Source organism: Salmo salar, chromosome ssa03 (genome assembly GCF_905237065.1).
Source record: "Salmo salar chromosome ssa03, Ssal_v3.1, whole genome shotgun sequence".
NCBI lineage: Eukaryota > Metazoa > Chordata > Actinopteri > Salmoniformes > Salmonidae > Salmo > Salmo salar.
In genome coordinates, this window is record NC_059444.1 from 52237142 (window position 1) to 52250133 (window position 12992).

Genomic DNA, 12992 nt, shown 5'->3' on the forward strand with positions numbered 1-12992 from the left:
TTTAACGTTTATAAATATTTGGTTGGGAAGATTGGCCTGTCAAAACGCTGTTTGACAGTGGACAGAAAAGCAATTAAACTTGAAGAGTAGAGCGGGGTGTTGATGGGTGGAGGGTTGGGGGGGGTGGATTGAGAGAAGGATTAGTTATGACAAGAGAGAAGTTGAGAAGCATGTAAAATGGCATTAGAGAGGGCCCCTCAATTTACACATGTAGGCTACTCAGAGCCTGACACACACATGTGCACACACACACACACTAGGGATGGGCACGAGTACTCAAGTACTGGAATCTGTGTTTGTACTCAATTAAATATTAAGTACTCAAAAATGTTCAAATGAAACTATTTAGCAGGTTACATTTAAAAGCGCTGACAACATGTCTGTCAGATGTGAGTATGTCAAGGGCAGTGAATGTTAAAGTTGTGTATCAGAACAACCAGTCATTGTAACAACCGATGGCATACCACAAGCTTTTTTTTGCCTTCAGCCATGTTTAACGCAGACATGCCAGTACAGTACATTTTGTTTTCATGAGAGTACTCGAACACAGACATTGCTTCATATTACCTATCCCTAAAACACGCACTTGTGCGGACACACACACACACACACACACACACTGTGTTCCCATAGACTTCCAATCCTTGAGCCAATGACTATCCATTTAAAAGCGCATCTTATATATAAAATATCACATCACATTTTTTGTAGTGGTGGCAGAAATGTAGCAGCGGTGGGCCACTGCTGCTAAATGAATATAGGGGAAACACTGCACACACACACACTTACATTTGTACATCATATAGGCCTATTTCCCTCTTGCACTAGCCCCCCCCCCCCCACACACACACTAGTAATAAATAGACTTTGTGTGTGTGTGTGTGTGTGTGTGTATACATACATGCCAGTCCCGATCAGCTGGTGAGTTCACACAGCCGAAAGAGCTCCTTCTGTCAGCACAGCTTACAGCCCAGGAGACAAGTGTAGCGCAGCTAGTAGTCCTGTGTAGCTCAGTTGGTAGAGCATGGCTGCTTGCAACGCTAGGATTGTGGGTTCAATTCCCACGGGGGACCAGTACCAAAAAATATGAAAATGTATGCACTCACTACTGTAAGTCTGCTAAATGACTAAAATCTAAATAAGGGAGAGGAGAGAGGATTGGTGCGGAGAAGAGGTTGCTACAAAACGTAACAAATACGATAAGAGCAGAGAGGTTTTGACCCTGATTTCTTATCTACATTTCAATCGCAGTTTTTCTGTTTTGCTTTCTTTTACTCCATCTAGGCTCAGTCTGTTTGAAAGTTGTAGGGTCAGTTTCCGGGAAACAGATTAAGCCTAGTCCTAGACTAAAAAAACTATTTAAATTAAGAATTTCTATTGAACATGCAGTTTAGTCCTGGGATCTTTTATTTCAGCTCGTAAGGCATGGTACCAACACTTTCCATTTGTACAATCAAGATGGCGGCAGGGCAGCGTCGCTAAGCGTGTTGTCACACTTTGTTTGTGTCAAGTGTTACAAGTTTTTATTACTTAGAGAGTTGTCGTCAAACAAGTGGCAAAATCTAAAATCCTACAGGATCAAAGCAATCAACGTGTTAAAATCGCTAGTTAACCAAGCAGTGACATCTCCCGGTTTCTACATGAAAGCCGAGAGAGGATACATACGACGGTCAGGTTTTTCATCTGTTTTCCGGCAGTCTACCGGAGTCTTCTGACTCCTTTCCAGCCTCGCTGTGCTGTGTGGTGGAAGCCGGAGGTCGGTATCAACGCTGTGACATAACGTCTAGATGCGCTGGGCTTCCTAGCCCAGGATATACCTGCTGGGTGGACTCGCCACCGGTGATTGGCTGGTCTACTGGGCTCACTGCTGCCTCACTGTGCGGTAGCCTACTGCAAGGCGACTGAACGCATTGACCATATCCACACACTGGGTGAAATCCCTGTCAGCACATTCCGGCAGCAGCTGTTGAACCCGCTAGCATTGTAAAATGCTGACCAGACCGCTCGCGTGCATGTTGATTTTTGTCCACCCACACCAGACGCGATCAGGACACGCAGGTTGAAATATCAAAACGAACTCTGATCCAACTATATTAATTTGGGGACAGGTCGAAAAGCATTAAGCTTGCTTTTGCTAGCAAATTTGTCCAAACACACAAACTCTCCTTCAGGCTTCTTGTTTTTTGGACTTTATATGGCGGTTGGTAACCAACTTTAAGGTACATTACCACCACCAACTGGGCTGGAGTGTGGACCTCAGTTCATCTTTCGATTACCCACGTGGGTATATACTCCTAAAAACCAATGAGGAGATGGGAGAGGCAGGACTTGTAGCGCATCAAGTGTCACAAATAGAACCAAGTTCTATTTTAGCGCCTGGCTGCGCAGACTGTCATTGACGTGCGCGAGCAGTGTGGGTGCAATGATTGAATAACATGTATGTTTAAATTTATTTTGTGACTCGTGCGGTGTGGTCAGCATGTAACTGTCACGAACCGGCTCGAAGCCCATAACAAAAAGGGATACAACGTGGAGATAAGGAATAACAAAAATATATTTATTAACTGAGGTAACCTACAGTTGAAGTCGGAAGTTTACATACACCTTAGCCAAATACATGTAAACTCTGTTTTTCACAATTCCTGACATTTAGTCCTAGTAAAAATTCACTGTCTTAGGTCAGTTAGGATCACCACTTTATTTTAAGAATGTGAAATGTCAGAATAATAGTTGAGAGAGTGATTTATTTCTGCTTTTATTTCTTTCATCACATTCCCAGTGGGTCATAAGTTTATGTACACTCAATTAGTATTTGGTAGCATTGCCTTTAAATTGTTTAACTTGGGTCAAAACTTTTTGGGTATCCTTCCACAATAAGTTGGGTGAATTTTGGCCCGTTCCTCCTGACAGAGCTGGTGTAACTGAGTCAGGTTTGTAGGCCTCCTTGCTCGCACAAGCTTTTTCAGTTCTGCCCACAAATTTTCTATAGGATTGAGGTCAGGGCTTTGTGATGGCCACTCCAATACCTTGACTTTGTTGTCCTTAAGCTATTTTGCCACAACTTTGGAAGTATGCTTGGGGTCATTGTCCATTTGGAAGACCCAAGCTTTAACTTCCTGACTGATGTCTTGAGATGTTGCTTCAATATATCCAAATAATTTCAATTCCTCATGATGCCATCTATTTTGTTTAGTGCACCAGTCCCTCCTGCAGCAAAGCACCCCCACAACATGATGCTGCCACCCCGTGTTTCACGGTTGGGATGGTGTTCTTCGGCTTGCAAGCCTCCCCTTTTCTCCTTCAAACATAACGATGGTCATTATGGCCAAACAGTTCTATTTTTGTTTCATCAGACCAGAGGACATTTCTCCCAAAAGTACGATCCTTGTCCCCATGTGCAGTTGCAAACCGTAGTCTGGCTTTTTTATGGAGCCTTTGGAGCAGTGGCTTCTTCCCTGCTGAGCGGCCTTTCAGGTTATGTCGATATAGGACTCGTTTTACTGTGGATATACTTTTGTACCTGTTTCCTCCAGCGTCTTCACAAGGTCCTTTGCTGTTGTTCTGGGATTGATTTGCACTTTTCGCACCAAAGTACATTCATCTCTAGTAGACAGAACGGGTCTCCTTCCTGAGCGGTATGACGGCTGCGTGGTCCCATGGTGTTTATACTTGCGTACTATTGTTTGTACAGATGAACGTGGTACCTTCAGGCGTTTGGAAATTGCTCCCAAGGATGAACCAGACTTGTGGAGGTCTACAATTTTTTTTCTTGAGGTCTTGGCTGATTTCTTTTGATTTTCCCATGATGTCAAGCAAAGAGGCACTGAGTTTGAAGGTAGGCCTTGAAATACATCCACAGGCACACCTCTAATTGACTCAAATGATGTCAATTAGCCTATCAGAAGCTTCTAAAGCCATGACATAATTTTCTGGAATTTTCCAAGCTGTTTAAACTTAGTGTATGTTCATTTCTGACCCACTGGAATTCAGATACAGTGAAATAATCTGTCAAATTTTTTGGGGGAAAAATTACTTGTCATGCACAAAGTAGATGTCCTGACCGACTTGCTGAAACTATAGTTTGTTAAGAAGAAATTTGTGGAGTGGTTGAAAAACAAGTTTTAATGACTCCGACCTAAGTGTATGTAAAATTCTGACTTCAACTGTATATGCAAATAAACAATGGTGTGTTTATAGTCAGTAATCAGTAGTGTAAGTGAGTGGTCTCGTGTATAGATGTGATAATGAGGAGTGTTGAAAGATGCCAAAGCAAGCCGGCCACAAAAATGCCACAACCAAAATCAAACAGTGTGTCTGCATGGAGAGAGCCTCTTCAATGAATGGGGAAGAGGTGTATTTATCCTGGGACACACCCGGGCCCAGGTGTGTCCCATTTCGCTGACGACCCTCCCGGCTCCGCCCACCGAAATCCTAATAAGGAAAACAAGAGCAAAGAGAAAGAATACGGCAGACAGAGTGGAAGGGTCGTCACAGTAACCAAGGCACGAACGCGCCGGCGCCCACTTGGTTTCTAACGCTACTAGACCTGTAGCCTACAGCATTTTTATGGCATTTAAGGTTTCAGAAGACTGACTCAGCATATTTTACTTTGTTTTATTTTTATTTTAGTGAACTGTTGGATTCAGTGGTTAAAATGGGTATTTTTGTACAAATGGTTTTATTTGCTGCCTACATGGGTTATGGCTTATTGTTTTTGATCATTCAGACTGCAATCTCATCTCCCTAACCCAGAGATACCGCTAAACTCTACTTTAACTGATGGTATAGCAGCTTTTATCTTTCAGAGGGATCCCATTTTGTTACCATTTGACTCCTACTGTGACATGTTCATAAAACATTTCCATCTACAGGGTTTGGTCTGGCTAAAAACTGTTTGTTGTATCAGATGACTGTAGTTTGGATTATTTGAAATCATCAAAGTGCAGAGAGATTTTAGGAAGAAACAAATCAAGGTATTTTATTATTCTTCTGCTTTTGGTGTCAGGAAACATTCATCCAAACACAGGGCCATTGGCTATGGATCAGGAAACATTCATCCAAACCCAGGCCCATTGGCTATGGATCAGGAAACATTCATCCAAACCCAGGCCCATTGGCAATGGATCAGGAAACATTCATCCAAACCCAGGCCCATTGGCTATGGATCAGGAAACATTCATCCAAACCCAGGCCCATTGGCTATGGATCAGGAAACATTCATCCAAACCCAGGCCCATTGGCTATGGATCAGGAAACATTCATCCAAACCCAGGCCCATTGGCTATGGATCAGGAAACATTCATCCAAACCCAGGCCCATTGGCTATGGATCAGGAAACATTCATCCAAACCCAGGCCCATTGGCTATGGATCAGGAAACATTCATCCAAACCCAGGCCCATTGGCTATGGATCAGGAAACATTCATCCAAACCCAGGCCCATTGGCTATGGATCAGGAAACATTCATCCAAACCCAGGCCCATTGGCTATGGATCAGGAAACATTCATCCAAACCCAGGCCCATTGGCTATGGATGAACTTCCCACTCCAAATGATTTTAAAACTAGATCAGGGTTGGGACTGATGCATATTAATGTGAGGAGCCTAATGCCTAAAATTGACATGATAAAAGTCTAGGTTCACACTGCTGACCCAGATGTCTTAATTCTGTCTGAGACCTGGCTTAAGAAATCTGTTCCAAATCAGTCTCAAGGCTTGGATGGTTATAATGTTTATCGATGTGACTGACGAAGTAAGGGGGGACGTATAGCCATCTATATTAGACAGATATGTGGTTACTGAACTAAGGTCTTTATCTAAACCAAAACAGTTTGAGTTTTTATCATTGAAACTGCAGTTATCGAAAGCTGTGAACTTAGATTTAATAGGATGTTATAGACCTCCATCTGCAAAAGTAGAATCCCTGGATTCTCTGGCTGAACTGATGTGTGGTTGGGGGGGAAATGAAATGGTCCTTTAAACTGGGACTGGTTATCTCCAAACGCCTGTGTTTGGATGAATAAGAGGACCGTGAAATACACTGAATTTTACTCAAATTATAAATGCAGTCACAAGACTCAATCCAAAAGACATCTCTTAAGTCAACACTTATTGATGTTATTAACAATCCCCATAAATACTCGGCCGTTGGTATTTTCCCTAATGATTTAAGTGATCATTGTGTACTTGCTTGCATTAAAGACACCAAAAAGTGCCCCCTCGGTTCATAGTACCAACAAAATGTTACGTCGTTCTGTGAGCAGGCGTTCCTGCAGCCTACGTCTGGAAAGCAGCCTACGTCACGCCTTTACATAAGGGTGGAGGTCCATCCCAGTTGGATAACTATCGTCTCATATCTAAACTGTCTGCACTGGCAAATGCTTTGGAAAACCTCGTGAACTCGCAGTCGAAAGACTTTCTTTATAATATCTCAGTTTTATCTCAATTCCAGTCGGGTTTTAGAGCCAAGCATAGTACAGTTATTGCAGTAATTAAGGTTGTAGGTGATATTCTAGATGCTCAGGACAAGCAAATCACTGCGTTTCACTTTTGATTGACTTATCGAAGGCCTTGGGCACTGTTGAACATGCCCTGTATAGACTGAAAAAGGTTGGTTTAAGTGTTGATGCATTGGATTGGTTCCAGAATTACCTTTCTGACAGAACACAGTGTGTAGCTCGGGAGGGTGTGACATCTGAGTTTACAAGGCTTACAAAAGGAGTTCCCCAGGGATCAATTTTAGGTCTGATCCTTTTTACACGGTATATACATGAAATAGGGAACACTGTTGATTTCTGCAAATCTCCATCTGTATGCTGATGACACAATTATTTATTCTAGCGCATGTAATATTGAGAAGGCTTTTCAGGACTTAGTTTGAGCTTTTCCAATTGAAACTTGTGCTTAATGCAAGGAAAACAAAATGTATGGTTTTCTCTTCCCTGAAAGTGAACAGATGGAGTGACTTGCAGATTTGAACTATAAAGGCCAGTAAATTGGTAGGGGCACCTCCTATAAGTATCTATGGATCTGGTTAGATGAAAAGCTGCATTTTAAACAGCACATTGATAACTTGACCAAGAAACTGAAGTTGGCTTTCTATTTTAGGAACAAATCTTGCTCAATGTTTTATATATATATATATACACACACAGTTGACGTCGGAAGTTTACATTCACTTAGGTTAGAGTCATTGAAGCTCATTTTTCAACCACTCCACACATTTCTTGTTAACAAACTATAGTTTTGGCAAGTCGGATAGGACATCTACTTTGTGCATGACAAGTTATTTTTCAACAATTGTTTACAGACAGATTATTTCACTTATAATTCACTGTATCTGAATTCCAGTGGGTCAGAAGTTTACATACACTAAGTTGACTGTGCCTTTAAACAGCTGGGAAAATTCCAGAAAATGATGTCATGGCGTTAGAAGCTTCTGATAGGCTAATTGACATCATTTGAGTCAATTAGAGGTGTACCTGTGGATGTATTTCAAGGCCTACCTTCAAACTCAGTGCCTCTTTGCTTGACATCATGGGAAAATCAAAAGAAATCAGCAAATACCTCAGAACATTTTTTGTAGACCTCCACAAGTCTGGTTCATCCTTGAGAGCAATTTCCAAACGCCTGAAGGTACCACGTTCATCTGTACAAACAATAGTACGCAAGTATAAACACCATGGGACCACGCAGCCGTCATACCGCTCAGGAAGGAGATGAATTCTGTCTCCTAGAGATGAATGTACTTTGGTGCGAAAAGTGCAAATCGATCCCAGAACAACAGCAAATGACCTTGTGAAGATGCTGGAGAAAACAGGTACAAAAGTATTTATATCCACAGTAAAACGAGTCCTATATCGACATAACCTGAAAGGCCGCTCAGCAAGGAGAAGCCACTGCTCCAAAACCTCCATTAAAAAAGGCCAGACTACGGTTTGCAACTGCACATGGGGACAAAGATCGTACTTTTTGGAGAAATGTCCTCTGGTCTGATGAAACAAAAATAGAGCTGTTTGGCCATAATGACCATCGTTATGTTTGGAAGAAAAAGGGGGAGGCTTGCAAGCCGAAGAACACCATCCCAACCGTGAAGCACGGGGGTGGCAGCATCATGTTGTGGGGGTGCTTTGCTGCAGGAGGGATTGATGCACTTCACAATATAGATGGCTTCATGAGGAAGGAAAATTATGTGGATATGTGGATATACATCTCAAGACATCAGTCAGGAAGTTAAAGCTTGGTTGCAAATGGGTCTTCCAAATTCGACAATGACCCCAAGCATACTTCCAAAGTTGTGGCAAATGGCTTAAGGACAACAAAGTCAAGGTATTGGAGTGGCCATCACAAAGCCCTGACCTCAATCCTATAGAAAATTTGTGGGCAGAATTGAAAAAGCTTGTGCGAGCAAGGAGGCCTACAAACCTGACTCAGTTACACCAGCTCTGTCAGGAGGAATGGGCCAAAATTCACCTAACTTATTGTGGGAAGCTTGTGGAAGACTACCCGAAACGTTTGACCCAAGTTAAACAATTTAGTGAGTTAACTGCCTTGTTCAGAATGACAGATCTTTACCTTGTCAGCTCGGGGATTCGACCCAGCAACCTTTCGGTTACCGGCCCAACTCTCTAACCACTGCCGTTATTTAGAAAGGGTCTTGTTCAAAGCACCTTTTTTTAATCAGTGCTGGATTATGGTGACGTTGTCTATATGCAGACCTCAACAAGTACCTTAAACTCTGGACACAGTGTATCATGGTGCTTTAAGGTTTACTGCAAATGCTGGATCACTCACTGTGATCTGTATGCTGTGGTGCAATGGACCGCTTTCTCCCCTAGGAGGCTAAAGCACTGCTACACTTTTGTGTACAAAGCATTGATGGGACAACTCCCTTTGTATCTCTGTTCCTAACCTACCAGATCAGTCACTCAATACAGTCTTTGTTCACTGTCGCTGCTGTCCTTGTCTGTTCCTAGGGCTAGAACTGAGATGAGATGGGGGAAACAATCTTTTTCCCATAATGCCCTTTCATCCTGGAACATGCTTCAGAAGATTTTAGAGTTAGGGGAGTTAGTGTCCTTGCCTGTTTTAACACTCTGATCGACAACACTGTTTGTGATGGCTGCAGTTGTTTGTAATCTTCAATTGTGTCTTTAACTTGTGGCACTTTGTCTTTTGTGTGTATTTAGTATTTTTCTGTAATATTCTATGTACACGCTGCTATTTCCCTGTTTTGCCTTCTTGCCAGGTCTTAAATAAAGGTTAAATAAAAACAAGTAATAGTCTAGGATTTAACTTAATCTGTGTCTGGGAAACCGGCCTGAAGTCTATGGCCGTCCTAAATAGTAGGCCTTTTTGATTATGTGAAAAAGTTCAGTTTTTTTATACTGTGATATTTCCAAAAACCCATTATACATGAAATGCCTGATGTCACAGTGATTCAGGCTTGTTTTCTAGTAGAATTCTCTGCATACTGAGAGAGAGAGAATAATCTTTTCACACCCACGTGTGTTCGACAACAGCTGAAAATGAGCGAATAGGAATGAGAACACGAGAAAGTAAGTAAGCTCTATACAGGGTCAGTTCCAGGGTCACTGCCAATACCATATTTACAATGAACAATATTGCCTGACATGTTGCTTTAGTATTGTTTTGAGTCAGAAGTACTAAACCTGCCACCAAAAACAACAGCATCAAGGAAGATTAAAGATGGCCTTTTCTTTTTTCTAATATGCTGTCAACTGGTGCGTGGCTGTATCCTTTTGATAAATAATGCAAGTATAAACAGGTAGTATAAAACAGATATTTACAGATTCATCCAGAATAACACAGTGTTCAAACCTGTAGCTATTTGGACACGAGAGGGAGGAAGGGGAAGAAGCGGCAGTCGGGGAGAGAAAGTGGTGAAGAGGGGCAAAGAGGGAGGGAGGTAAGAAGAGGTAAGGAGGGACAGACTGTATAGTGATCTTCGTACTTCAGTTTAGTAGTCGGTACAGTGAGTGATCTTCATGAAGCCTCTTACTTTAATGAATCTTTGACCTCTTAATGTTCCGACGCCCCCTGGCTCCACTACCAGGTGTTGCTACAGCATCGTGTTATACGCCTGTTTGAACACACACACATGCTCACAGACATCTGCACGCACGCACTCTCACACACACACACACACACACTCAATGACATATACTGTACACGCTCCCTCTCTCACCACTTTTCCCTCTCTCTGTAATATGCTATTTACTGAATGTCTCTCTCTCTTTCTCTCACACTCCCTCTCTCTCCTGCTCTCTTTACTCTCTGCAATCTCTGTTCCTTTCTCTCAGTCTCTCTGCCCCCTACAATCCCCCCCCTCCCCCGCTGTCTCTCTGCGTCTCTCTGTGTGTCGTTGTGAGGTTTGGCCCTCTGGGTTATTTCTGTAAATTGTTGAGCAGTAACTCACGTCAAATTAGATTTGACAGCTGTGTCGGAAGCTATAAGCACAAGTTACCCCGCAGCATCTCACCGTGAGTGTGTGTGTGTACTGTGTGTGTGTTTACTGTGTGTGTGTGTACTGTGTGTACGAGTACGCATGTATGTGCATATCTACACTCTATAGCATCTCTCAGTTCCCCCTCTCTTTCTCTTGCTCTTCCTCCCTCCTCTCTTTCTCTCGCTGTCCTGCCCTCTCTCTTTTGCAGTGTGTGTGTTGATGTAATGATGCTCAGCTCAGTGTGTGTGGAGCTGGTGAGGCTGGGCTCTTGCCTCCTCTCCTCCACTGCAGTGTTTCGGTCACATCACAGGACACTAATGTTCTTTTCTCCCCTCTCTTTGCCTCCTTTCCTTCTTCTCGCCTCGCCGTCTTCACCGCGTACATCCGCACTCTTGCTTTTAACCATCTCATCCTCTCTTCTATTCATTTCACCCTTTGTCTTCCTCCCCTCTCTCGTTCTCACACGTCACCCTCCTCTATTTTTCCCTTCTTCATTCGTGTCCTTCTCTACTTCCTTGTTCTTATTATCTCACCTTAAACCTAATTGTCATACCTTTCTCCATCCCCCCCTTTTCCTGCTACTTGTTTCTTTCTCTGCCTTCTCGCCTCTCCATTTATCCCCCTCTTCTTACACATTCTTCCTCCTCCACTTCTCCTCTTTCTACCTCCTCTTCACTTCATCTCTCTCTTGCCCTCCACATATTTCTATTCCTCCTCTCCATACTTTTACCTCTCCTTTTTTCTTTCTCCCACCCTTCTCCTTCCCCCATTCCTTACACCTCACCTATCCACCTTTTCTTTCTTCCTCCCTACTTATTTCTCCCCCTCTCCCAACTCCTCACCCTTCTTGTCAACCCTCCCTACCTCTTCTTCCCTCCACCCCTCTCTCCCACCTCCTCACCCTTCTCTGTCGACTCTCCTTACCTCTTCTTACATGCCTACTTGTCTTCTCCCTCCAACCCATCCCTCCCCTATCTTTTTCCCCCTACCCCTCTCCCCTCCAGATTCCAAGCAGAATGGTGACGCAGCCAACGCAGCCCTGGCTAACGAGGACTGCCCCACCATAGACATGGTGCTTGGGGAGGAGAGGAGTCCTGCTACTGGGGGTCTGGGCACCGGCGGGAGCCGTGAGCGCTATCCCCATGACCGCGCCTGCTTCCTCCTCAGTACCGGAGAGTTCCGTGCTACAGACGGCAACGTGAGGAAAGGTACGCCCGGGTCAGGGTCAGGGCCGGGGTCAGAGCCGGGGTCAGAGTCAGGGGCAGCGCTCCGCCATACCCAAGGGTTCAGTAGCTCGACACTCAGCAGCTCAACACTCACTGTGTGCTCATGACACTCCCACACACACACACACACACACACACACACACACACACACACACACACACACACACACACACACACACACACACACACACACACACACGTACAGAACTATACACTTCAGAGCTGGTTCAAGTACCTTAGGTCAAATACTTTCATTAAACTCAACAGTATTTGAGGTGCGTTTGATTCAGCTTTGGGTTTGCTTTTGTAACTATTCTATTGGGTTCATCGTACCAGGCAAACGTAATCAAGTGTAGCTCTTGGAAGAATTTGACTTCCAATTCACACATACATGCATATATACACACACACTACACACTACGGAAACACCAGGTAGTTCCCTACCTCCTCTCCTCTCCTCTCCCCTAACCCCTCCCCCTCCTCATATTCCTCATAACCAATCATTTTGACTGACAGTCACAGACCCCATCCACAATATCCACAGGCTGTTTTGAGCTGTTTCACTCTCCAGACCTTCCTATATGAACTGGGCTATGCCACATTATGGCATAAGTAAAATATCAATGGATTGATATTTTGTTGGCCCAGTTCCCACATGCTGTATTCAATTACATTGGCACCCCACGTCTAGTACTGTACATCTAAATGTGCTGCGGTGCTTTCCATTCCCGTTTTGGACGCTGGAGTTGTAAAATAACATATAGGTATTATTGCCAGAGTTTGGTACATATCAATACAATATCAGTACATATCAATAGTGGTCCATTGGAGCTCAGTTGGTTGAGCTCGGCGCTTGCAACGCCAGTATAGTGGGTCCCACCACCCATACGTAAAATGAATGCACACATGACGGTATGTCACTTTGGATAAAAACATCTGCTAAATGGCATATATTATTATTCTATTATTAATCATATTGTTTTTCGACATACAGGCACTTACACGTACTCTATTTCAACCCACCGGTTTAGGCTCTGGTTTTTCTTTCTTCCGCTTTAATGCACATTTTCACAGCCTGTTCTGAAACGAGATCTGTACAGTACGATTGCTGACTGAATAGCTATCACACTGCATCTGGCTGTCAATCTGTCTTCTACTGCCTGTAGTCATTCTATCTGTCTATCTGTCTATCTGTCTATCTATCTATCTATCTACACTATCTACACAAAAGTATGTGGACACCCCTTCAAATGAGTGGATTTGGCTATTTAAGCCACACGCATTGCTGACAGGTGTA

The 12992-nt window shown here is 43.4% G+C and overlaps 1 protein-coding gene across 4 annotated transcripts in view; it reads left to right on the forward strand.

The window, feature by feature from the left end:
* Positions 1-12992, forward strand: part of LOC106600760 (potassium voltage-gated channel subfamily C member 1) — an 88510-nt gene that overhangs the window by 42170 nt on the left and 33348 nt on the right. For all 4 annotated transcript variants that reach the window (XM_014192375.2, XM_014192368.2, XM_014192369.2 and 1 more), the window contains exon 3: positions 11473-11676. In XM_014192375.2, coding sequence (XP_014047850.1) covers positions 11473-11676 — 204 coding nt within the window. The remainder of the gene's footprint in view (positions 1-11472; positions 11677-12992) is intronic.